This window comes from Lepidochelys olivacea (assembly GCF_965140295.1).
Source record: "Lepidochelys olivacea isolate rLepOli2 genome assembly, chromosome: 16".
Taxonomy (NCBI): domain Eukaryota; kingdom Metazoa; phylum Chordata; order Testudines; family Cheloniidae; genus Lepidochelys; species Lepidochelys olivacea.
Genome location: NC_140426.1, coordinates 7,845,625 through 7,868,739, shown reverse-complemented (window position 1 = coordinate 7,868,739; position 23,115 = coordinate 7,845,625). Strand labels below are relative to the sequence as shown.

The following is a 23,115-nucleotide window of genomic DNA, read 5'->3' as shown; positions in this document are numbered from 1 at the left end:
ACTCCGCACGCAGGGGACGTTTGTAGGGAGGCGCTGTCAAGGGTCGGGGTCTGAAGACTCTCCGCAGGGCTGTTGTAGAGGCAGGAGATGTATCTAGCGCCTTGCGGGTATCCCGTCCCCCTGTGGAAGAGTGGAGCTGGGGTGGGCGGGGGTGAGAATCTGCCCTTGAGCCCTGCCCCATCTCTGTAGCAGGCTGTGCATTCATGACAATTCATGACATCACCACCTGCTTGCTTTCCTATTTATTGATTTTAAATGCTCTGACATAATACAGGTAACCCCCTCCCCCCTAGCAGGTGGGGGAGACAAACTCATTCCCGGTTGGGAAGGAGGGTCCAGCTACTGGGCTGAGCAACTGCCAAAGGCGATTGCATGCTGGTAGCCAGGAGTCGCCAGCCCCTAGTCCAGCACTGGCAGCCCTACTGAGCCACACAGGGCTTCCCGGGCACTGCACAGCAATCCTGGGCTGATCTGCAAAGGCTGGGTGATGCCACATGGGTTCCCCGCCACGGCTGCACCAGCCCAGCCCCACGCGATCGTCTCCTGGGGCGAGCGTCGGCTGCCTTTGCTGCTGTGGGTGCTCCGACCCCTGTCTCCCCGATAGCTTCTGGGGAGCTGCCTCAGCCTGGCCTGTTTCGCAGCTGGGCAGACCCGAGCCCGCGCTGGACACAAACTGCTGGGGCTGACATGGCCCCTCCAGCAGCATCGCTGCCGAGAGCATGGCTGAGCCTAGGGGCGGCTGCACCCCCTGGCGGGGGAGGATCATGCAACTTTCTCAGCCCCCACTGCTCTTCTCTGCCCCTCACCTCTCCCGGGCTCATCTGCCCTGCCCTGGGTGGCCCTCCACAGGCTGGGGCCACAGCCCGCGGCTGCCCTCTCTGCAGACGGTGGAGCAGGAGCTGAAAGGGGAGTGTTAGCTGAGTTGCCAAGAGGAGGCTCTGGCAGCGAGGGTTGTGTGGGGGAAGGGGAGGAAAAGGTGCCAAATGAGGCCCCCCCGCCCCCCAATAAGTACAGGAAGGGGAGGGGGACTGGGTTTGAGGAGCCAGGGGGTCCGGTCCTGTCCTGTGTTCTGCTGCAGAGTCCTGACTGGCGAAGGGGGTGCGGCTACCTCTGCCCCACAGGAGTCCAGGCTGGCCGAGCCCCCAGGCTGCTGAGCCCAGGGGCGGTGAGAAGGGCAGTGGCTCCAGTTCCCTCAACCCTTGTCTGATGTTCATGGGCGGCAAGGCAGAGAGATGGAGGAGGACCGGGCCAGGCAGGGCAGCGCCAGGCCTCTCTCCAGCACTGGCAGCGGGCGCAGGGCAGCGCCAGGCTGAGCAGAGGCAGCATCGGGCTCTGGCTACTTGAGCGGCCTCACCACAGTGCGATAGGCCTGCACGATCTCCTCGCTCTTGGGGCAGCTGTATTTGAACTCCTTGGCCTCGCCGGCACTGTCCAGGTAGCGCCAGACCCCACGCAGCTCCTGGGGGATCCCCAGCTGCCGGTAGTGTTTGCACACGATCTGGGGACAGAGGTGGGGTGAATGGAGAGAGTGTCCCAATGGACAAATCCTCCTCCGGTCCCAGGCTGGCCCTGCACCCCCTCACCTGCCCCACAAGGCCCTGCACCTCCCCTCAGCTAACCTGCTCAGCTCTGGGCTGGCTCTGTGCCCCCCCTCGGCTAACCCCCCTTGCCTGCCCCACGGTTAACCTGCCCAGCTCTGGGCTGCCCCCCTCCCTTGACTAACCTGCCCAGCTCCAGGTTAGTCCTGCGCCCCCTTGGCTAACCCACCCTGCCTGGCCCCACTGCTAACCCACCCAAAGTTGGGCTGGCCCAATGCTCCCTAGACTAACCCACCCTGCCTTCCCCCACAGCTAACCTGCCTGGCCTGGGACAGACCCCCGCGCCCCCCTGGCTAATCCACCCAGCTCTGCTCTGACCCCATGCCCCCTTGGCTAACCTACTCTGCCTGCCCCCACAGCTAATCTGCCCAGCTCTGGACTGGCCCTATAGCTAACCCACCTTGCCTGCCCCTACAGCTAACCAGCTCAGCTTGGAACTACCCCTCATCCAACCCACCTGGCCCTGGAAGCCCCCATGACCCCACAGCTAACCCACCCTCCCCATAGCAACTCCTTGCAGGCTTGAATAACGCACGCTGTGCCAGAGGACAGAGCTGCCTGGCTCCTGGGCTCTGGTCTGCGATCCGCTCCCGTGTCCGAGAAACTCATTTAGGCAAGGTGGGGCCTGGTGCACAGGGCAGGGGGCCGAATGGTGGGTGGTGGGCCATCACAGATTGGGAGGGTGAAGGGGATGTTCTAGATCGCAGGGGGAAGAGTGGGGGAGTGTGGGTAGGCGGTGACTAGGGAGGCCGTAGAGGTAGAGGATGATGGGGGGGAGCTGGTGGTAGATGGGGGGGGCATACGGGTGGAGGTTGGTGGGGAGGGCTGTCAGTGGCTGGGGAGCCATATGGGAGGGAGATGGTGGGGTGGCTGGGGGCCCATATGGGTGGGGGCTGGTGGGTGGGCTGGCGGTGGGTGGGGGGCTGTATGGGTGGGGGCTGGTAGGCAGGCTGGTGGTGTCCGTACATGGTGGTGGCTGTGGGGTGCCCACAGGGGTAGGGGGTGGTTGGTGGGGTGGTGGGGGGCTGGCAGAATCTGTACAGCTGGCAGTGCCTGTGGGGGGCCCACAAGGGTAGGGGGTAGTGGCTGGGGGGGGTCGTATGGATTGGAGATGGTGGGGGAGCTGGCGGTGGCTGTGGGGGTCCCACCCGGGGCACCCATACTCACATGGACAATGTTAAGTTTGGGCAGCAGGCTGCAGTCGGCCAGTGTCAGCTGATCGCCGTCCAGGAGCCTCCTCTGGGAGACGGTGAGGCTGGGGTCCCGGGCGAGCTCGTACTCCAGGGGGGTGCTCAGGTACCTGTCCAGCTTCAGGAGGGCCTTCAGCAGGTTCTTCTGTAGCACTGCGGGTGGAGGGCGGAGAGTCGCTGTACAGCGGGCACCTGCCCTGGGCCGGTGCTGGGGTCCTCAAGTGATGCGGCACTGTGGGCACCCCTCACCCCCGTGCGGAGAGGAACCTGGGGGCTCCCGAGGCATTTGCACGCTGGGGGTGGTGGCATTTCCTGCGGGGTGGCGTCGGACTGCCAGCCTCCCTAGTCACCCCCAGAATGGGGCAGCACCGGAGTAACCCCCCCTCCACACACACACACACCAGGGCAGTAAGGCCCCCGGCTCTCCCCACCCCTAGGTTTCTATCGGGGCTGGGCAGAGCAGCAGATGGTTGGATGCACCAGGGCATAAACCCCCTCCGGCCTCTTGGGGGAGCCCCTCCAGGGCAGAATCGACCGGTGTTGGTGGGGGAATGGAGAGCCCCTCCGGAGCCAGCCCTTCACCCCCACAGTCCGTGCCATGACAAGGGCCAGCAGCAGAGGGGGGGCTGGACTGGAGAGCCAGGCCGTGGCCTTGCTCAGCTGCAAGGGGGTCAGGGGAGGCTGCTGGGTGAGTGTGGCCCCTCGCCCCGTCCTGTCCCATCTGCTCACAGGATCCCACTGGATTCCAGGATCCCAGCAAGGGGTGCAGCAGCGAGTTCGTGCAGTGCCGTGGGGGAGCACTGGGGGGGGGGGGGAGGGTGAGCAGGCCAAGAGCTTTGGTGGTGGCCGCAGTGTTACCCCCTTGTGGCTGCATGTGGACACACACACACCCTGCCCGTCCCTCGGTGAGCCAAGTCCCTCACCCTCGTCCTGGGCCGGCAGCGAGTTCTTGATGAACACGGAGAACTTGTGGAAGATGTCGTTCCCGGCCGTGGTGGACTCCTTGTACCGGGGAACCAGGCTGGGGAAGCTGCAGGAGGCAAAGGGAGGGAGTGAGAGGGGGCTGTGGTGGGGCTGGGGGCTCAGACCGTGCCCCTCTGCCCTGGGCACCAGAACTCAGTGCGATGCCCTGAGAACCGACCCTCCTCCCCTCCTCTCCATCCTGCTCCATCTCCTCTGTCACTCCATTCCCCTCCCGCATCCATGGTTTCCCCACATCCTCCCCCATTGGTCCCACCTGTGCCCCCTTGACCCTCACACCCTGCCTGGCCCCGAGTCCCCAGCCCACCTTGCCTCCCATCACCGCAGGGGCTCCTCTCCCCGCTCTGGATTGATGCCCCCAGCCCCTCTCCCATGGGGCCAATCTCTTGCTGTGCCCACATGGGACGCCCAACTCTCGGGGGAGGGGCTGACCCCACTCACTTTGGGGGGCCCAGGGTCTCCTCCAGGAACTCCTCGATCTTGTTGGTGTCAGTTTTGGGCTCCCCATTATACAGCAGCACGGGCAGCTGGGCTCCTGGGGCAAAATCCTTCAGCACATCCGGGGCCCTGCAGGGGAGAGGGCAGAGGCTCTCGGTGACCCCAGGGCATTGCCACAGGGCTGGCGTGGGCAGAGGGCAGCAGGTGCCGGTCACCCTCCTCCTGGCTGCAGAGGGCAGTGATACAATGGCTTCAGGCTGCCCCGATGCCGGCTATTGGCCAGCGCTGCCTGTCCCGGCCTCCCAAGGGCTGAGCGCCCGCGACTGCTGCACCCTGCGTGGTGATTGCCCTCCAACTGGCCGACTGCGCGGGGCTCTGCCGTGGGAAGGGGCTGCCTAGGAGGAGCCCTGGCCGTGGGAAGCGGCTGCCCTCAGGGCTCTGACAGACAGATTCTCCCCCCCTTGGCACTGGTAGTAGGGTGGGGGTTGCAGCGTTGTCCCACCAGACAGCGGCCAGGGCCACCTTCCCAGCCCCTCAGTGCTGCCACCAGGCTTTGCTCCGTGAGCGCGCTGGGGATGATTGCAGCAGGAGCCTCCTGCCCCCCCCGCCCCCCCCCGGCAATTCTTTGTGCTCTCCAGTCTTGTGGTCTGTGCGGCGCCTCCACCCGGATGCCGGGGCTGTTTGGAACAGTCAGGGAGCTGGCAGCCACAGCGCTGGGTGTGAGTCAGCCAGGCAGACGCACTGCCAGAGGAAAGGGGGAGTTGGGGGCCTGGCAGGGGGCTCGATGGGAAAACCATGCAGGTGGGTGGGGTAGCATCCTGGGGCCATGCTGACCATAGTCCATGGTTCCCACTGTGTCCTTACCTCTTCATATCCACTGTGGTCAGAGTAAAGGGGATCCCCTTGAGCAGCAGAACCATGAAGAGGCGCTGGCAGAAGGGGCAGTGCCCGATGCTCTCCCCATCATCGCTTGCCTTGGGAGACAAGAACGACGCTTAGTGAGCTGAAAACCAGGAAGCGCTGCCATCCCAGTGACCCTGAACAGCATTGCCACTGCTCACCAGGAGGCGCCATGCTCATGCTTCAGGGCCAACCTCCATGGCTGGCTGAGATCAGGAAGGATTTTCCCTGATGGTACAGTACTGCACAAGTTGGATTTCATGCTGAGTCTCTCCTTGCCTTATTTTCTCCCATCTATATAATGGGGGTTATGATTAGAGAGGGGCCTGTGCCCCAAAACCAGGCTGTCTGGATCTGTGATTTTTTTCTTTGGATCCATCTCTTTGTGACACTCCTTGATCCGGATCCAGTGGGTGGGGGTTTGGGGAGAACCGAGAGGTGCATCAACCAGTCACAGCTTGTAAAGTGCTGGGGGATGTAAATGTCTATTCCTCTGGCGTGGCCATTGGGATGGTATCAGTCCCCCCATTATACAGATGGGGAAAATGAGTCACTATGTGGCAGTGACTCCGTCTAGAAGAGACAATGACTCAGTGGCCAGTCCCATAATAGAACCCTCCAGGTATCCCCCCTCCCCAAAGCAAAAATAGTTGACTACCAAGTTTCATCCTTTTCCCAACAGGTAGAAAATTCTCCTATTTCTAAAATAACCTCCCCCAAGCCGTGGAGGGAGGCAAGCTGGGCTTGGTTATGAACGGCCCCTTCTGGTACTTTTAGACCCAACAGTTGGTTACATTTGTGTATTAAACATGGGATTTTACTGTCTTCACATGTCTTCACGGCCCATATTTTAAAATATCAATGATAAGGGGCAATTTCTGGCACTGAACTGATGCTTTGCAGCCGAGGATGCCAAATGCCACTGGGTTCAGTTCTCTGGCTTTGCACCCTGTGCCTTGATTCACACCTGTGGGGGAGTGTGAACCACTAGTATATGACACAAGTGAGTAGACAAAGGGCAGAGCAGGCATTCCTCAGGCCCAACGAACTGCTCTCTATTAACGCAGGAGAGCCAGCAAGGCCACAGGCCGGCAGCGAGGGGGAAGGCGACTATCTCCCAGCACTGGCTGAGCGGAGGGAAATTGGAGACAGGAACAAACAGCAGGAAGGCTAGAAAATACTTTTGGGCCCAGATCTTTGGCTGGTGTAACATGGTGAGGCTGCAGGAAGCTGGTGTAAATCACCATCGCTCCAGTCTAGTCATTTACATCTGCCCATTTGCACCAGGGAAGGATCTGGCCCTTGATTCTTGAAGTCCGTTGTTCTCATGACGACCCCAAACCATGAGCAACTTTCCACTCCGCTCGCTGGCAATGTGACTACAACCATCATGCCCAAAGATCAAAATACTTCCCGAAACCAGCAGAGAGCACAAAAGGACTGCTCGACAAAACCACCAAGGGAGAGATCCATCGTTAGCTACACCGAGCAATGACCTCCATCCCTCCAGGAGACCCCCACCGCCAGCAGCACAGATAAAAAATAAAGGAGAGTTTAGCTGCATTCAGCAAGGGAAGGAGGCCGGTGGAGATGGTATCCCACTCAAATTTCTTCATCAACTAGGCCCCAAGGGACTCCATTGGCTGGCGAAATGACACCAAAACCTTGGAATCCGGATGAATCCCAAAAGCCTGTCTGGAGGGGATAGTAATTGCCATACTCAAACCAGGCAAGCCAACCGATGACCCGGGAAGCTATAGGCCGATATCACTCCTGTGTATGACCTACAAACTCCCGGAACATATCATCCCCTGGAGAATCAGTCTTCTCGTCGAGTCAGTGATCCCCGAAGAACAAGAGGGATTGTGGCCTAAACGCAGTTGCTGCGCCCAAGTTTTGGCCCTTGTAACACACATCGAGGCCAGATTCCAGAAGAAAACCAAGACCGGTGCAGCCTTTGCAGACCTGTCATTGGCCTACGACAGGGTCTGGATGAAAGGCCTGATGCTGAAGCTTGCAAGGGTCATCCCTTGTCTCAAAACACTGTGCCTGCTATGGACGATGCTGAACGGGAGGCGGCTACGTGTCCATTTGGGTGACAAAGTCAGCTCGCCCCAGCTCCTCAACAACGGGCTGCCACAAGGCTCAGTACTTGCGCCGATGCCTTCCAATGTCTACACAAGCAACATGCTGCCAACCGAGTAATGTAAATTTTCATATGCGGTTGACCTTGCCCTGGCAATGCAAGCAGCCACCTTCAAGTCATCGAGTGCACCTTGAATGGGACCTAAAAACCAGGAAGGAATATCTCCGGAAATTGAGGCTCAAGCCAACTGCCCACAAACCAGCAGTCACTGCATCCCATCGTGACAACAGGAATGCTAAGCGCACCCTGAAATGACCTTCTTCAGCACCAATGGCCACATGACCCCACTCTGACTTGTCTTGGAGTGAAGCTGGATTGCACACTGACTTTCCAGGATCACCTGGAGAAGGCAGCTGCTAAGATGAAGACAAGGGTCAACCTGGTCCAGAAACTGGCAGGCACAAGCTGGGGAGCATCAGCATCAGTGCTATGGATCACAGTGTTGGCCCTTGTGTACTCCAAAGCCGAGTATTTTGCACCAGAAGTAGCCACACTCGACTTGTTGATGTCCAACTGACCCAGCAATGTGGTGCACCTCTGGAACCCTCAAGTCGATCCCAGCACCCTGGCTGCCCGTGCTGCCAGATGTCGCTCCCCCACCCATTTGCCACGATGCCGCAACCCTCCGGGAAGTCCAGCAAATCGAGAAAAGCGAACGTCTCTCCATCCACCAGGACCTCAGCAATCTCCCTCAGCACCTCTTGAAGTCATGCAGGCCCTTCTGGACTCACGTGCTTAATCTTAGACAATGTGACTTCAGCCCGATGAAGCTTGGAAAGCCAAATGAAGTTCACATGACATCACAAATACCCTGTGAAAGACCTGACACAGAAGATCCCTGGCTTTGATCTTCCATGAAGGTTACAAGCAACCCTAAACCACATCTGCACAAACCATGGCAAATGCGGCTACTTGCAGCACAAAGGGAAAATTCAAAACTCTGCAGCGTGCGACTGTGGTCATCCAGAAGAGACCCTGGAACATATAATGACTCAGTGCCCGATTCACGGAAATGAAGGAGGCATCAGGGTGATACACTCCTCTACTCCTGACACAATTATCTGGCTTAACCCTCCGAGTGTGGTTGTTGCTCTCATCAGCCATAGGAAGAAGATGACCAGGCGTATTGTTAATCCCCCAGGGTACAAGGGAGGCTTTGTTTAACCAATGCTATCCCTTTAGATTTGTGGGTGGGTTTTGTGCCCCTGACCTTGAGGGACCAGTTGCACCAGCTGGAACTGGACTTGAACTGGCAGCAGCAAGGCTAATGTCCCTCCACACAGTCCCAAGGCTCTCAAAAGGACAGACCACAAGCAACTGCTGCTTCCGTGGACAAAACGGCTGCGTCTTGGCTGGTGGGGCAGAGAAAGGAAAGCGAGGGACCGGCGGCAAAGTGTGTCTGCCCCCAGTGACATATCAAAGGAAAGGCCTGAGCAATCCTGATGAATATCACTTCACAGCGCTTCGGGCTCCCCTCAGGGTCTTGGCACAGCTCCCCTTTCGATTTTTACCTGAATTGTGGGCGTTGGTATGCAGCCTCTGATTTATAGCACTGAAACCACCTGCTGGGTGGGGCTGCTGGATTACTAAGGATCTGGGCTAGACTTTGACCTCAGTTACAGTAAATCTAGAGTAGCTTTTACAGTTTTTACAAGCTTTTACAGTTTTTACTCCAACGAGATGTTTTTCCGCTGGAAAATATCGAATTATTGCAAGCGAAACGTTTCGTGGCGACCGGCCCATTTCGAGGCAAGGTTTGTTTAGCAAGAAGATGCTTTTAAAAAGCCCTTTGCCCCTTTTTGGAATGGAACCGTTTGTATCATTTTCAGCTTTTCAGAAATGGCCATGCAAAGCCACTTCAAAACAGAAACGCCAAGTCAAAATCGGAAGGAAACATTTTGATTTTAGCAAAATGAAACTTTTCAATGGACCCCAGAATGAACATTGGGGGGAATTTCACGTCACAGTGAAATGATCTGGCTTCGTTCCATTTCCAACGGGGACAAAAAAAGCCGAAATCCCGAATTGTCCTGTGAAATGACAAACCCCGTCCCCACGCAGCGCCACGCAAATCTCCATCGCCTTGTGCCAACGTTTACAGGGGTGCCTGGGGTGTGTGAAATGCTCCCACTGTGGGTGTGTTATACCCTTCTGCACTAGTGTAAGTGATGACAGGTGGGGAATGGGGCCCAGGGGACGTACCTCGGTGTAACAGATCAGAACCTGTCCCCTTGCCATAAAGCACAAGGCCCAGCTTGCTGTGTCATACACCCAGGCTCCTTGCCCTCTTCTATTGCTAGGGGTGGGCAGGGCACTGTGGGTTACTGGAATGAAGGGCGCAGCTGGTTGCAGCGAAGCGGATTTCTTAGAAGCTACTTCCCATGCACTGTCCCCTCAACAACGGGCTGAGCTGAGCCTTGCCCCAGTGGAATCAGCCTTGTGGAATCCAACCTCCAGCTAAGGTCAGACACAAGAAGAAAGACCGGTGCAGCCAAGGTCCCTGACTACAAGCCCCATCTTACGCCCACCCCCATGGCCCTGCCTGCTCTCACTAGTCTGTCCCCTCCCACCGCCCCTTCACAGGGTGTAGGGCCATGCAGAAAGGGCCAGGGTTTGGCTCAGGCCCAGCTCTGTGACACTGCTGTTCCTCTTCCCCCCCGGCCATGTCAGCCTTTCCTGAGAGCCCCCTTGTGACAGCTGCCCACGTTCGCCCAGACGGGGGCTGTCAGACTAGTGGCAAAGTCCTGTTCTGTGGGAGGCCCGAGTGCTCGCTTCACTCTGGGGCACAGAACTGTGCCCGGGTGCCCTCTGCAGGCCGGGGCCCGGGAGTCACGGCCCTGCCTGGATCCTGCCCCACCTCTGTGCAATTCCCCGCTGTGGCGGTGCACAGAACTGGGCCAAAGGGGAATGAATCAGACCCTGGTTGAATTGTCTCCTCTCCCCAAGCGGGGCAGAGCTGCCCCTGAGCCTACAGCCGCGCTCCCAGGAGACCTGGGCTGGCTCATGGAGGAGCACTGCTCTAAGCTGCCGGCCCTACGGCCCTGCGCAGTGCTGTTCCTTGGGGCAGCTTGGCCTTCCCCTGCCAGCCACTTACGGAAGCAGCAGTGAAAGGAGGTGGCCTGCTGCTCCCATGGCAGAGCAGGTGAGGTCTAGGGACTCGGAAGTTGGGCATGCATTTCCCCAGAGCACTGCGAATAAGAGCCTAGCCTCTGCCAGCCTGGTCCGTCTCCTGGTCCCAGGGCCGTACTCTGGTGACCAAGGGCCTCATGCTCTGTCCTCGTCTGGGAAGGCAGGGCTGGTTCTGTGAGTGTGCGGTGCAGGATCTCGGGGAAAGGCACTACAGTGACTCCAGCTTGCTCCCCACCACGAGTGGCTTGCAGAGTTGGAGGGGGCTGAGCCCCTAACACCCCAGTCTGGTGCGCTGGAGCTTCCAATAACCCTTCTCTGGAGCAGAGACCCTGTGGATCCTTCCAGCCACCAAGACAAGCTAGCTGCCACGGCCGGGAAAGGCCCCAGGCCAGCAGATGCCGGCATTTCCTGGCACAGCCGTGGGTGATGCAGGCAGGTCAATAATCCCCAAGGCACAGACAGTTTCATGACAAAGTTTATTCTAAGCGGACGTGCCCTTCTCTCTAGTCACAGGGTGGATGCTGTGGGCTGGTTACATCTGGTCTGGTCCATCTGGTGAGTCGGACATTGGTCTGTACAGTTACACCCAAGTTAGCAGCAGTGAAAAACAAGCTCCATTGCACAGAATACATGTTCTTGCAGACACAGACTCTAGAGAGGGCAAAACTGATTGGGTCTTTGAGTACAAAGGCTAGACCCAGCTATATGATCCAGTGGCTGTTAGAGCCAGCAGTTTCCACTGTGTTGAATGGGGTTGAAATCAGGCCTGTGATCTACTCGAGAATGCGTCAGCTCTTGAATTGAGGGTCATAGTTTCCAAGGCCAGAAGGGATCACTGGGATTGTTTAGTCTGACCTCCCAGGTATAACACAGGCCAGAGACCTGCCCCAAAATAAGTCTTGGAGCAAATCTTTTAGAAAAACACCCAGTCTTGATTTTAAAATTGCCAGTGATGGAGAATTCACCATGACTCTTGGGAAATTGTCCCAACGGTTAATTACTCTCACTATTAAAATTGTATGCCTTATTTCTAGTCCGAATCTTGCTGGCTTCAATGTCCAGCCATTGGCTTGGGTTAGACCTTTCTCTGTTAGATTGAAAAGCCCAGTATTAAATATTTGTTCCCTGTGTAGGTACTTATAGACTGTGATCAAGTCACTTCTTCACCTTCTCTTTTGTTAACTAAATAGATTGAGCTCCTTCTATCTTTCACTATAAGGCAGGTTTTCTGATCCTTTAATTATTGTTGTGGCTCTTCTCTGACCCCTCTTCATCAAGCTCCTTCCTGAATTGTGGACACCAGAACTGGACACAGGATTCCAGCAATGGTCGCACCAGTGCTGAGCAGAGGTAAAATAACCTCTCTACTCCTGCTCGAGATTCACCTGTTTATGCATCTTTTTGAGAGACTCCACTGAGCTTAGCCAAAGGATCCCATAGCATATTTCATGGACCATTACACGAGATGTTTGCACTTGCATGTGATCCATGCTCATGGTCTATGCTGCATGAGTTGCTGGTGAGTTATGGCTCATATGAGGCATTAATACTGTACATGTCTGTAAGTGGCAAGGAGAAATATCCGCGTGAGCAAGGGCTTTTTGGAGCTGGCTGCTCCCCTAGTGGAGGGGCCTGTGTGAGGATAAAACGTAGAAATGAATGAATTCTGTACATTGATTTTATCCTTTTATATTGACACCTCTCTAGCAAATCTGCAAATCAATCAAACATTTGTCTGGAGAGTATTAATACCTCAAGTCAAATCTGAAACCTAATTGCCAACCTAAGAATGGCACATGGCCCAGATGTCAACTCCTACCAGTCTAGGAGGAGTCCAAGTGCAAACATCAGTCAAGAGTGCTCAAATTATAGATCTACATAATGGACATAAAGACGCACATTCATGTCCTATCTCACCCGTCTAGAGCGCCTGTCATGGGAGGCTCTCAAAGTGCTTTACCCATCTGTGGGGCTGGCCACAAACCACATAATACATTAAGGGGTGGGCGTGTTTGTTACAAAATGTTACCAGGAGTGGGTGGGTCTTAAAAAATCACCAAAAAAATGTTACCTAATTTATGGATAGCCCCTTATTAAATCAAAACTCATGACTACCCTGTGGGAAGTAGGTGTTTATTACTAGTCCCTATTTTATGGATGGGGAAACTGAGGCACACAGCTGCTGTGACTTGCCCAAGGTGACACAGCGCTCAGTAGCAGAACCAGTAGACCCAGATCCTGACTTCCAGTCTTGTTTGAGGATCACTGGATGATTCTACTGCCCCATCCAAACACCAACCCCTCTCCACTGCAATCCACACAGCAGCTCTTCACGCTCAAAGACACAAATACTGACGAACAAACATGTATTGCCCAAATTCCAGCAGAGCTAAGTGGAGTCTGCCAGCCACAAATCCCCACGGCAGTTACCACTGGGTGCAGAATTCTTCTTCATGTCCTGCCCTAAACTGCGGCGCAGCATTGCCACAAACTGTTCCACCCCAGCGGCGGCTGCATAGATGAAGTCTGTGAAACACGTCTGGAGCCTCCTGGATGAAAGGCGCTGTAGAGGACATCTGCTTGCTTGAGGGTTTGCCGGAGGTAAGGGGTTGGGCAGGGTGCACTTTGCTCTCCACGCCCATCCAGGTAACCGGCTGGGGATGTTGTTCTCATTATCTTGGCAGGGTGTCAGCCAGAAACCAGGGGTTTGTCTTTTGCTGCAGCCAGCTTGGCAGCAGGAAATCAGTCGGTTGCTTTGCTCCTGCAAATGCCCCTGAGGCTTGGGCCGTGGTGCAGGGCATTCTGCCCCAGGCAGGCCACAGCAACACGCACCCAGCCGCTCCAGAGACTGGGGCTGGGCTCCTGGCAGGATGAGCCGTGGCTGTCATTGACTGACGCCCGGCAAGGGGCCAGTGATCTGCTCCTCAGCCTTTCGTCAGCCCCTTCCCATCAACCGGCAGTAGGGCAGGGGCTGCAGGATTTCCAGGGTGTGCTGGAGACATGGGTGGGGACAGCGGGGGAGGGAAATGGGGGGGGAGGTTCTTCAGGATCCCTGTTCCCCTCCCCAGGGGTGCTGTGGCCACTCCAAGCACTGGCAGGACACGGGAGGGATGGCGCGTCAACCTGCTCTGTCCCCACCACGCTGCGTGTGCTGCCTCGGCCCTGCTTCCACCCTGGCTGGCCTGGGGCCTCAGCCCCACCCCCAAGCAGGCCTGGGTATAGGGATGGGCATGTGTGCTCTCTCGACATAGGGCTACTGGAACTCGACATAGGGCTACTCGACACACGGCTCCTTGGCAGCAGCCATTGGGCATAGGCAGCCCCTCAGTGGGACTCTGCGGCTGGGGCAAAGAGGTTGATCACTAGAACGCCCGCTGCCCATGCTGACTAGGGCCATCAACCTGACCCATGGGCAGCCAGCAGCAGTTCCAGGGCAGGGAGCCCTGAGTCAGCCTAGGTCAGAGCTCTGTACAGCTCCATCGCTGCAGGGATCGGTTTCTGAACAGGGCTCCAGCTCCTTCCCAGACTGGCGCCACATGGAGCCCTTCACTTATGGCCTTGTAGTCGGGGGGTGCCAGGAGCTCTGCACTCTCCAGTCCCCACAGGGTCAGATGGGAGCAGTGGCTGTGCCAGGAGCACGTGGGCACAAGCATCTCTGCCCCCTGACCTGTATGCCAGGTATGGGGCTGAAGGGCCTGGCACAGAAAAGTGTTTCCCATGGTGAACGTGCCCCTGCATGAGCCCACAGGAGGCTTCAGCGGAACCCCGCTGAGCGGATACAGGAGGGGCCCGGTCTCAGAGAGGTCAAGCCAGGGGAGCCCATGCCCTCTGTGTGCCCTGGGGCCACCAAAGCAGCTCTCTTGGAACCACGGGATAGAGGGGCTTGGGGATGGCGCAGGGGCTGGGGGGATGGCCAGGGGAGCCATGAGTAACCAGGGGGTGCCAGGCTGGTATCCCGGGACAGGAGCCTGGAGCCTGCTGCTACAGCCTGGCTGTCTTGAGCCAAGGGGGTGTATGAAGTCAGCTGGCTTCTTTGCACATGACGGGGCTGGGTGGGATCAACCCCCAGGGGATCTCGAGTTCCCTCCTCCGCAAAGGAGGCTGTTTTGCTGGCTCTGAGAAGCAGCCAGTGTCCCAGGGTGTGTGTGATCCATACAGGCACCAACAGGCCCTGGGCAGCTGAACGCCCTCCTCCCCTGCAATGTGCTGCGAAAATGCTTGCGCACAAGGCAGGCAGCTGCGGTAATTGGGTGCAATGGGCCAGGGAGCGAGTGGCTGGGCTGGGCGGATGGAACCTCAGCTGTGGAGACACCCAGTGGCGGCTGGCCTAGGCAGGGGGAGCAGAGCTTGGTAGGGGGCAGCGTATGAGAAGGCGGGGGCTGGGGGGAGAAGCAGGGCAGACGGGTTCTGTGCTCTGAGGCTGCACAGGAGGGACTGGCTGATGAGTTTGTCCGAGTGCGTCTCCCTTCCCAGCCCCTCGGCCCCCTTCGCTCACTGGCACTTCTCCCTCCCCCATGCCAGACTTCTCCACAGCTTGGCCTGGTGCCCCTCTACACAGCCCTGCCCCACACCCCAACCCCTGCTCCCCCAGGCTCCTGCACAGACCTGCTCCCAGTCCGAGAGTGCTGAAGGAATTGGCGGCTGTGATTGCAGAGCCATTGGCCATTATCTTTGAAAACTCGTGGCGAACCGGGGAAGTCCCGGACGACTGGAAAAAGGCTAATGTAGTGCCAATCTTTAAAAAAGGGAAGAAGGAGGATCCTGGGAACTACAGGCCAGTCAGCCTCACCTCAGTCCCTGGAAAAATCATGGAGCAGGTCCTCAAGGAATCAATCCTGAAGCACTTGCATGAGAGGAAAGTGATCAGGAACAGCCAGCATGGATTCACCAAGGGAAGGTCATGCCTGACTAATCTAATCGCCTTTTATGATGAGATTACTGGTTCTGTGGATGAAGGGAAAGCAGTGGATGTATTGTTTCTTGACTTTAGCAAAGCTTTTGACACGGTCTTCCACAGTATTCTTGTCAGCAAGTTAAGGAAGTATGGGCTGGATGAATGCACTATAAAGTGGGTAGAAAGCTGGCTAGATTGTCGGGCTCAACGGGTAGTGATCAATGGCTCCATGTCTAGTTGGCAGCCGGTATCAAGTGGAGTGCCCCAAGGGTCGGTCCTGGGGCCGGTTTTGTTCAATATCTTCATAAATGATCTGGAGGATGGTGTAGATTGCACTCTCAGCAAATTTGCGGATGATACTAAACTGGGAGGAGTGCTAGATACGCTGGAGGGGAGGGATAGGATACAGAAGGACCTAGACAAATTGGAGGATTGGGCCAAAAGAAATCTGATGAGGTTCAATAAGGATAAGTGCAGGGTCCTGCACTTAGGACGGAAGAACCCAATGCACTGCTACAGACTAGGGACCGAATGGCTAGGCAGCAGTTCTGCGGAAAAGGACCTAGGGGTGACAGTGAACGAGAAGCTGGATATGAGTCAGCAGTGTGCCCTTGTTGCCAAGAAGGCCAATGGCATTTTGGGCTGTATAAGTAGGGGCATAGCGAGCAGATCGAGGGACGTGATCGTTCCCCTCTATTCGACATTGGTGAGGCCTCATCTGGAGTACTGTGTCCAGTTTTGGGCCCCACACTACAAGAAGGATGTGGATAAATTGGAGAGAGTCCAGCGAAGGGCAACAAAAATGATTAGGGGTCTGGAACACATGACTTATGAGGAGAGGCTGAGGGAGCTGGGATTGTTTAGCCTGCAGAAGAGAAGAATGAGGGGGGATTTGATAGCTGCTTTCAACTACCTGAAAGGGGGTTCCAAAGAGGATGGCTCTAGACTGTTCTCAATGGTAGCAGATGACAGAACAAGGAGTAATGGTCTCAAGTTGCAGTGGGGGAGGTTTAGATTGGATATTAGGAAAAACTTTTTCACTGAGAGGGTGGTGAAACACTGGAATGCGTTACCTAGGGAGGTGGTAGAATCTCCTTCCTTAGAGGTTTTTAAGGTCAGGCTTGACAAAGCCCTGGCTGGGATGATTTAACTGGGAATTGGTCCTGCTTTGAGCAGGGGGTTGGACTAGATGACCTTCTGGGGTCCCTTCCAACCCTGATATTCTATGATTCTGTGAAATGATCCCCAGCAACGGCTGCAAGCTGAATGTGCTTCTGGGGTATGATGGGGGGGACATACAGAGGAATGGGGGAGCAGTGGTACCTTGCAGGCTGTGTATGGGGTACCATGGGTGGGAGAGATGCAGGATCTGGGGGAGGCGAGGCACATCTGTGTTAGGCAGACAGTACATGACACTGAGTGTGACCCCTGGGACTAGCTGCCAACATTGCTCAATTCAAGAAGGCAGTCCTGCAATCCTGCCGACACAAGAAACCAGGGGTAACACCAGCTGAACGGAGCCTCATTCCCATTAACTTCCAATGCCCTTCCGGACTGCTTATATCCACCCGCACCCCCACTGCACTGGGGCATACGGCCAGCCACGATGCACCCCCCATCCCACCCCCATTGCTAGAGCTGGTCAAAATTTTTCAATCAAAACTTTTTTTAAGCAACAAATGCAGATTTGGTGACACCAGAATATTTCATGTCAATCCCATCAAATTGTTTTGTTTAAAAACAAACAAACTCCAAACCCACAAAAAATCCCCCCCAAAATATCAAAACGTTTCAATTTTTTGATTCAAAATAACTTTATTTTGAAATTTTGTTTTTGAAAAATTTAAAACCATTAAAATGCTCAAAATCGAAACCAACCGTTTGGGTCTGACCTGACCCCCCCTCTTTTTTTTTGATTTGCCAAAACTTTAGTTTTCATTTTAGCCCCAAGTGACCTTTTTCTTTACATTGCCAACCCCGGCTCGGGACAGATCGATGGGGACCTGTTCAAAAGCATCTCTGGTCCACTTTCAGAATGGCTGTACGTGCCCAAGACCCAGGGATTTCAGCTCCCACGTGACCAAGTCCTGTCTGAAAATATTCTCCAGAGTCTTTCTAGGCACGCTGCTCTCTGGCGCGCTGGCCAAGCCTATGGCAGGTGTTGTGCCCTGGTGATTTTCGTGCAGTTACAGCGGGACTGTCCTGCCAGCCTGCACCTTTCCCACACTGGGTCTCGGCTCCAAGATCATTCCCAGCCCCCCCTTCACTGTATGAATCGATAGTAACAAGTGACTCTCTCTAGTTCAGTGATGTGCTGTGCACAAATCCAACCAGCATTTACTACAGCATCCCCCTCGCCAGCCCCTGCTCCTAGTTCCAATGGGAGCTGGGCAGCTGCACCCCTCACCTTGACAAAGAGCTGGAGTTTGGAGCTCTCGGCCATCCTTTGCCGGCTGCTCTGGACTGGCAGGAGTTGCTCTGAGTACACTCGCTCAGGCAGGCCGTCTTTATACAGCCCCGTCAGGCACTGCCCCGCCTTTTCCTGAGCTCCTCCAAGTGCATTCCTCTCTGGGGAGAGTGCAGCACCCTGGGCCGGGGGTTGGTTTCCTCCCCGTTCTGGTGCACAGAAACTAACCCACTGCACCTGGTAGCTATTTCCGGAGAGATCAATGGAGAGAATTCCTGGGACCCTCTTCCGAGTGTCCGATGGCCACACGGCAACACCATGCCCGCATCACGCAGCAGCCGTCGGACAACGCAGCTGCCGTATTCACTACCAACTTGTGCAACCGACCATGGGTCGTGTATTTCATAGACCCTCCAACCCCAAGTGCTTCCCAGCCAGGGAGGGCACACAACAGGGAGGGGACCGAAGAGGCCTAGGTGTGGGAGAAGGGAACTGTTTGGGCAGAGCCGAGTGTTCTAATAGCATGAGTCAGGCCTCCCGAAATCATGAGTTTGACTTTAAAAAAATCACGAGATTTTAGAAGAGAATCGGCGCTGGGTGTGTTTGCGCTTCTCTCTGCAGCCATGAGGGCAAGAAACGGCCTTTCTTCGAGAACAGGCATTGCCATTTTCCCCTGATTTGTGATGTGTATTACTGCTCTGTGGGCAGATCCTCATGGCCACCTGAGACCCCAGGAGTCAGTGGGGCTCTGGCTAGGCTCAGCGGTTGCCGGAAGAGAGCAGCTTGCAGGATCAGGCCGTAGTGGGTTTCCCCTGCTGGCTGAGTGGGCAGTCAGGGTCTGGACCTGTTGTCAGCTCTTTTTCCTGGCTCAGTGACTAGAGCTCATGTTGTCCATGTCCCTTTATCAGTGAGACTGGGCAGAGGGGTGGGAGCAGGGCAGGGTAGAGACAGGGCAGATCTGGGAGGCTGGCTGCAGCAACAGGGCAGCGTGGAGCCGACATGATGGAGGCTGGGTGGTGGGTTAGCTGGAGGACGGTGGGGGCAGGCGATGCTGGGAGCTGAGCTGAGGGGCAGTGTCCTGCAGCAGCTGGAGTCAGGGGGAGCTGAGACGTGAGGGGGCCTGGAGCAGGGCAAGCGGAGGCTGATGGGGCTGAGGGTGGCAGTGGAGATGGAATGAGGCAGCATGTGGCCAGGGGATTGGGTGGGGGCGCGGACCCCTGTGCTTCACATCTGCCCTGCCCAGCTAATCGTGGCCCTGGCCCTGCCAGCCCTGGCACCTGGGGCACTCCTGCGAGTGGCACTGCTCCCCTGCAGAGCTAAGCAGGGGCTGAGCAATGGGGCTAGGAGAGGAACACTCACAGGTCCGTGATGCTGGCTAAATTGGGGGTCACAGCAGGGAGGCTGGCTAGGGGACGGGCATGCAGTGCTGCTCACTCTCCTTTGCACCCCTTGTAGTGTGCCATGTTCCCATCCCCCCTGAGCGCCCCAGCTGTATCTCATGGGGATTAACAAGCAGCCTCCTTCCCCAGGTTGCCCTGCAGGGGCTGGGACCCTGGTAACATACTCCACCATGAGCTCTTGGGTGCAGTGTAGGTTACAACAGCCGGGGGGTCTGTGGCTGGGTTGGGGAGTACAGAAAATTCCCCCACCCCTGGAGTAACTCTAACAGCATATGGGGCTTGCTCCTCTGGTCATGTGACACTCAGGGCTGGGATAGCAAGGGGCTGTGGGTCAGAACTGAGGGGCCTCAGAAGAGCGTGAAGGGAGCCCAGGGCTGGAATAGCAGAGTTGGGATTGAGGGTCATCGGCAGAACAGGGTGGGACAGCAGAGGATTGTGGATCAGGGCTGAAGGTCATGGGCAGGGCAGGAAGGGAGCCCAGGCCTGGGATAGAGGCGGCTGCAGGTCAAGACTGGGGAATGCTGGCCGGGGCCCCTCCCATTGCATGATTAACTTGTCAATCCTTTGGGACAGATAATTTATGAACTCATCTTTGAGCATTTTCCAACGTCAAGGCCCAATGGAACAGGGCTGGTGTGCAGTCTAGCCCTTTGCTACATGTTTCTGAAGCCCCGGCTATACACCTAGGGACAGATCCTTAGTTGGTGTAAACTAAGCTTCTGTGCAGCTCTCTGATTGACAACAGAGCTCCCAGCCCTTTGTCCCGAGCAGCTCATTACATAAAGGTCTTGTGCAACCACTGAAACTCTGCCCTCGCTCTTCCTTCCACTGGGAGACACACCACCTGTGTTATCACAACCAACATGTGACAAAGTGGGACCTATTTGTAATATTTTTATGATGCCTATGTGTGCCTCAGTTTCCCCTGTATGCTACATTGTTCCCCAGTGGGTGGATAAGGACTGTTTGCTCTCGGGGCAGGCTGAGGCACAGGTGTTAATGGCGCCCAGCTGTGTGAGCCGGGATGGGTCACTGAAAAGGCCTGGCCGAGGCTGACTCTGACACAACACTGGAAAACCCAATCATCAGGACACTGCCCGCCAGCAACTAAGGCCCCAGAGGGAGACAGATTTCCCCACCTCTCAGCAGGGAAGTTGAGCACAATCCCCCAGCTCGAGAACCAAGGCCTGGGAGGTTTGAGGTGTGGGATAAGAGCTGGAACTCAGACAGACACAGACAGAGCTTGAACACTGGGTTCACTCCAGCCTCTCTGGTCTCACCAGGATGGACGATGCTTTGACCTTCCTCGCTCTATGCTCACCTGAGGACTTCCTCTGCTGTGTTTCACTTAACTATAAACCCGCCTGTTTTGATAACACTGTTTGGTTAATCACTGCAAACGCCTGGGGAGGTGTGCTGATTCCGGCGGGCATTCAAGGCTCTGCCCAGGGTCTGTCTTGGCTGGATTCACTGAACAGAGCCCCCGCTGTGAAGCAGAGCTGCTGGAGCCCCAGAGGTTTGGCCTAAGGATGGGGTGAGGCCATGTGGGCTACGTTGGAGGGCGAGTGAGGTCCTGTGGGGGGTCTGGCACAGTCATTCTGTGCGGGGTCTGGCACGCCTCCTAGAGCCTGTTCCAAAGCTGGCATGGGAGAACTGATCCTGTGGATCCGTGACACCAGGAAGCACCCCACAGAAAGGGGAGAAGAAGCTGGACGTGACCTCAGGGTGCCCAGCCTGGGGCTCACTGACAGATTGGGGCAGTTCTGCTGCACTGCCCTTCCAGCCACTGCTTTTCCTCACGCCGGATCGTAACTCCCAGTGACCAATCCCACAGGGGACTTGCCTGGAGCTGCTTGCAGATTCTCAGCCCCCCCATGATTGAACAGGTGCGATGGCGAGCCTGTCTCAGTTTCCCCTTGCTCAGACAATCACCATTTGGTCCCAGATCTGCTGGCTCCTTGCTGTGATTCCAGCCAAAATAACAGTCTTTCCCTTCTCAGGGCAGTGAAGAGTCTACCAAGTCAGGAGGCTGGTAACCCTAGAGGAGGGCCAGCTGTCTCTTGGGATTCAGGCCCCTTTGCTCTCGGGGGTCTAACCACCCCTCTGTTGGGGCAGAGAGGGGAACTCAGCTATCAAGAAGAGTGCCCTGATGGATAAATATAACACCCTGCAGCGCCCCATAGGTCACACTGTGGGGCTGGGCCAGGCGCCCTGCTCTGGGTGTTGCACCACATAGCAATGCCACTCACTCGAATTGGGCCCTCCCCCACTCCGTCACACAGGCCCCCATGACTACCAGGGCTTGTCTTTTGGCTATTTCTGTTATTTGCTCTAGAAATGCCCCAGCCACCACCTCTTCCTGATCCGGCGGACTGTACTAGGCCCCCAGCATGACATCACCCCTAGTTTCCCCCCCAGAGACTTTCAGCTGATCTGCCGCTCACCTCTCTCAGAACAAACCTACCTTCTGGGTGTACCATGCAATGCCTCCTCCCATTTCCCCCTCTGCCTGTCCTTCCCTACTGAGCTATGCCCCTCTATACCAATACTCATAGGTGCTGACTCTTCACCCACCAGCAGCCAAGCTCCCCTCCCCCCACACCCTGCCCCACCCCCCCTTTGCCTCCACCTCCTCCCCCTCCCCTGAGAACATCCCCGCATCTCTTCCCAGTGCTTGCCGCTGCAAAACAGCTGTTTCGCAGTATAACAAGCTCTGGGAGGGAGGCGGGAGGAGTGGGAACGTGGCACACTCAGGGGAGGAGGCAGGGAAGAGGCGGGGTCGGGGATTTGGGGAAGGGGTTGGAATAGGGGCAGGGAGGGGGCAGAGTTGGGGTGGGGACTTTGGGGGAAGGGGTTGGAATGGGGGCAGGGCACGGGTGGAGTCAGGACGGGGCCGGGGGCAGAGGGGGGTTGAGCACCCACCGAAGCCAGCAAAAGTCGGCACCGATGCAGGCATGAGCTTTATCCCAACTCTTGGGGATGCCAGTTAACTGATAACTTAGCTCATGTAGTAAAATTCCCAGCTCTGCCTGTTTATTCCCCAGCCACTTTGCATTTGAGATCCCCCAGGTTCAGGGCAGCCTGCCAGAGCTGGTGGACAGCCCGGTCCCTCAGCCCATGGTGGAATCTCCTTCCTTATAAGTTTTTAAGGTCAGGCTTGACAGAGCTCTGGCTGGGATGATTTAGTTGGTGTTGGTCCTGCTTTGAGCAGGGGGTTGGACTCGATGACCTCCTGAGGTCCCTTCCAACCCTGATATTCTATGATTCCTTCTGCCCCTTCCCCAGGCCTGGGAGGGGTGAAGATCCTGCCCCTGCTGAAAGGTGAGGGGAGGAGCCATGAAATGCTGGGGGCTCCCTGCCCCCTTCCCCCCCACACTCTCTCTGTGTAAATGCACATTGTTATGTAAATGTATGTAGAGTGTCATTCAAATCCACAATCTACTGCTTTTTCGCTGGGAGGCTACTGGATGGGTGTCATTTAAGCCAGGGGTTTAAGCACATGCTAATGTCACCTAGGTGCATGTCCCCTTGACCTGAACGAGAGCATCTTGCATCTCTGGACAATGTAAACGAGTCTCTTAATGGACACAAAAGACAGGTGCATTTGTGATACTGGCACCTACGCCCTTGGGTGAGGCTCTGCGTGCAGCACCTAGCACAATGGGGCTGTGCGCATTGATCATAACCGGGGCTTCTGGATGCTACCATCATACACCTGACAACATCCAGTGCCTGGTACAGCAGTGCCCTGGGACATGACTGGGGTCTCCTAGGCACTACCATAATACCTATAATAGCCATTGCACCACAGTCCCCAGAGGGCCGGTAGGTGGCTACAGCTCTGTCTCCGCACCCTGAGCTAGAGTGGAACCAACAACCCAGCGACCAAAGGCTCTTTCTCCACCCACCTTCTGAAGTGATGCTAGTCCCAGAGCTGGTTTGAAAGTCCTTGTTCTGCCCTTCTGGAGGGATGCAGGCAAAGCGATGCCGTATGAAGAGCAACCCCACTGGTCATTAACTCGAGGCCCAAGC

General features: G+C 56.4%; 1 protein-coding gene across 1 annotated transcript; it reads right to left on the bottom strand.

The window, feature by feature from the left end:
* Positions 1-4: 4 nt before the first annotated feature.
* On the bottom strand, positions 5-17,743 carry CLIC3 (chloride intracellular channel 3). Its single transcript, XM_084649671.1, has 6 exons — positions 17,684-17,743; positions 5,072-5,181; positions 4,211-4,336; positions 3,712-3,818; positions 2,766-2,941; positions 5-1,498 (listed from the first exon to the last, which is right to left on the bottom strand). Exons 1-6 carry the CDS (start codon positions 17,717-17,719, stop codon positions 1,337-1,339), a joined length of 717 nt encoding a protein of 238 aa, XP_084505797.1. The 5' UTR covers positions 17,720-17,743; the 3' UTR covers positions 5-1,336.
* Between the last annotated feature and the right edge of the window lie 5,372 nt (positions 17,744-23,115).